This window comes from Loa loa (genome assembly GCF_000183805.2).
Source record: "Loa loa unplaced genomic scaffold supercont3.93, whole genome shotgun sequence".
Classification (NCBI taxonomy): Eukaryota; Metazoa; Nematoda; class Chromadorea; order Rhabditida; family Onchocercidae; genus Loa; species Loa loa.
In genome coordinates, this window is record NW_018108273.1 from 129602 (window position 1) to 133043 (window position 3442).

At 23.4% G+C, this 3442-nt stretch overlaps 1 protein-coding gene across 1 annotated transcript in view; it reads right to left on the reverse strand.

Annotated features, from left to right (window-relative positions):
* The window catches only part of LOAG_17565 (rab-3-interacting molecule unc-10), an 11256-nt gene extending 8549 nt beyond the window's left edge, over window positions 1-2707 (reverse strand). Inside the window, exons 1-4 of the mRNA XM_020450225.1 lie at window positions 2587-2707; window positions 2274-2372; window positions 1496-1595; window positions 1034-1157 (exon numbers count right to left, since the gene is read on the reverse strand). Coding sequence (XP_020306134.1) covers window positions 1034-1157; window positions 1496-1595; window positions 2274-2372; window positions 2587-2661 — 398 coding nt within the window. The 5' untranslated portion in view covers window positions 2662-2707. The remainder of the gene's footprint in view (window positions 1-1033; window positions 1158-1495; window positions 1596-2273; window positions 2373-2586) is intronic.
* Between the last annotated feature and the right edge of the window lie 735 nt (window positions 2708-3442).

Here is a 3442-nt window from a genome sequence, read left to right on the forward strand (position 1 = left end):
TAATAAACTTTTCATAAGTGCAGGAAAAAAAGAAGATGGAAAATGAAAATATTGTTTATAATTGGAAACTTTTTTTTTTGTTATCAAAAAAAGAAAGAAAGAAATTAATGGGTCATTTGAAAGAATAAAAATGAATGTAATATAATTGATATAATTTTCTTTTTTTTTCAATTCTCCTTAATGTTTCTATTGAGGAGAAATTCGATAAATAAATTGCAATTCCCAATAATAAAATATGAATTTGATATGACATTCTTATACAATCGCCACTTTTCATCTAATCCTGCTTTGTTTTCTTCATCCTATATCAATGTATTTAATCTATTTATCACTTAATTGTGATTAAATGATACTAAATGATTCCTTAAAATGACATAATAGATGATTAAATAAATAAATAAATAAATAGATAGATAGATAGATAGATAAATAGATAGGTAGATAGATTCCTTAAAATGACATGATAGATAAATAAATAGATAGATAGATAGATATAAATAGATATATAAGTTGCTATCAAACATTAATATGTTACTGATAGTTAGTTGCTTACATAAATGATTGAAAGAACCTTCAATAACTTTGGAACAAATATTTTGCTTAATGATAATCAATCAGTTTGATCAACTAAAGATGTCAACTTTATCGTTTATTTGCATATACTGATAAGATGTTAATTAAGTTACTACGGAATGATAAGATACTAATTAAGTCATTTAGAGCAAGTATTTGTACATAAAAATTAGCAACAGCAAAAAATAACTGAAAAATTTGCAATGGTAGATGATTTAAAAAAAAAATTGAGCTAAAAAAAAGAAATAATTATACTTATGATATGGCAACAAGTTAGTAATGATTAGTATGATTAGTAGTGATTTAGTAGTGATTAAGTAATGATAAGATTAAAAATGATTTGATGATTGGAAAAAGTTTTTTAATGAATTGAGCAAGTTTAAGACTTTTCCTAATTTATATCCCTCAATAATTATGCATAATTTAATTAATAAAGGAATGAAAATGAGAAGTTTGCCACCTCATTGAACGTGAAACAATCAATTCAACTTGTGTATCATGCCTTGATAAATTTATAGTATCATAAACTTGATCAAATGTAGCATTTTGTAATTGACGACCATTCCATTCTAATACTTCATCACCTGAAATTATCTTCTCCCTTTCTCTCTCTCTTTCTCTCTTCTAGTTTTCTTGTGGATAATGATAGCATAGCTGTTTTTTTTTTTTTGCTTTTAATTCAAATAAACTAAATAATTATTAATTGATAGTTAATAAGTAAATGATTATGATAAATCGATATTTCTATATTTTTTTACTCATTCGTTATTTTATTCATTCATCTTTTAACTAAAATGTTATATTTGCTGATCAATTTCATATTTAAAAAATTTATTGTGAAATATTAATCATATGCTTGAAATAACTGAGATAATTGCGCAATTTATATAAAAATTATCCCAGAAATATTTGCAAAGCAAACCTTCCCGAAGATGGCCAACAGTATCAGCAACAGATCCAGGTTTCACACGTGTGATAAATGCACCTAAACGACCGGTATCAGATCGTCGACCTCCAACAACCTTCAAATAATTATTATTTGGAATAAAATTATTGGTATCATTAAAAAGTAATTGGTAAAGGATATTGGATGAGGAAAAAAGTTTCGGATATTTCTGGTGAAATACTAATAAAAAAAAAAAAAAAAAAACTAGATATTTATTTTCAATGATAACTTATAAAGGTGGAAAAAAAGACATTGGGAAGATGCGAAATGTAAAAATAATTTTTTTATCAAACAACTTCATATTGAAGAAATATCTTAGATATTAGAAAAAAAAAGATCCATTTCAATGGATATATTATAAATTAATTTTTAATTGACAATTTATAGTAGCAATTTTTATTTGAAAATAAGTAATAAAAAGTAGCAATGCAACATTGGTAAATGAATTTTTCTTTTCTTTTTATTATTATTGTTATTCATTTCTTAAATCATTAATTAAATCATTACTTTTTTCCTTTCTTTTCAACAGCAAATAACTTAAAAAAATGAAATAAAGGTAAAATTTTAATAAAACCATTTGTTTCATCCATTTTTAATCTAAATTTTATTTCATCCTCTCCCTCTCTGCCTTTTTATTTGTCGTAATTTTTTATCCTTTTTTTTTATTTTAGAAACTTGCTAGCAATTAGCAAAAAGAAAAAAGGAAAAAAAAGTGAAGTGCAAAATTAGTAAAAATAAAAAAAAAAAAGAAAACCTTTAAGCCAAGATCACCGTGTGTACCATTTGTCTTATGTAATATCATATGTCCGATAAGACGATGTTGATCTGCTGATGGTTGCCAGGTTACAGGTTGCTAAAGTTCTCATATATCATAAAAAAATTGATATTATAGATTTGGACAAAAAAAAACAAATTTTATTAAAAAAAAACAAATTTTATTAAAGAAAATTAAGCAAATCTTTGTTAAAATTAAATTGTTCATTTGTAATATTAAAAAAATAATACCCTTTTTTTTTTTAAATCAATCCCAATTCTCTTTTAATCAAATAAAAAATTTATAAACATACAGAAAGATAGGTGCGTATTTTAGCTGCAAGCATATCACCAGGTAAAATGGTTGATTGTACCACAGGTACATTCATCACTTCGCTACTACGTTGAAATTTATGATTTGAATCAGATGAAACTGAAAAGAAAAAAGTCTTACTGTATATGGTAGTAATATTTGACACTTCGATAGATGTATGTTAATATTTTACACCGTTAATATTCTATATTTAAGTTACTTTTACTCAAATTTTTTAATTTTGCTTTTAAATTATTACCCACAACATTTCCCTTAAGCATTTATTATTTACCCAGTAATTAATTGTTATTGTTTAGATTAGACAGCAATTTTTGCACATGCAAAGATAATAAATGATACCTTTGTGATAAGCAATGATAATAATCAAGCTTATCTTGCATAAATTATTAAAACTTAGAAATAAATAAATTCCATTAACATAAATAATTTTGTAGATATTCGTATAGAGGTAAAATGATTTAGATTATAGAAGATAATTAAAAGCATATCAAATATTAATTGATCAGATAATATTTACCTATGCTAATTATTGCTATTTACTTAATGACAATACTATCAAATTGTCTTAATCATATAAATGTTAGTGATATGATATAAAAGAGTTAAAATTTTAACCGTTGATATGATATGTGGGAATTTCACTGATATGATCAATTTTTTCTTTCCTTCAACACAAAAAAAAAAAACCGTTCCATATTTAGCATCGTTATCATTTAGGTATTAATAAATAATATTTTTACATCAATGATTCAAGTATTTAAAATAAATTTTACAAAAAAAAAAAAAAAAAAAAACTAAAAAGAAAATAGAATAAATAAAATAGAACAATAACAAAA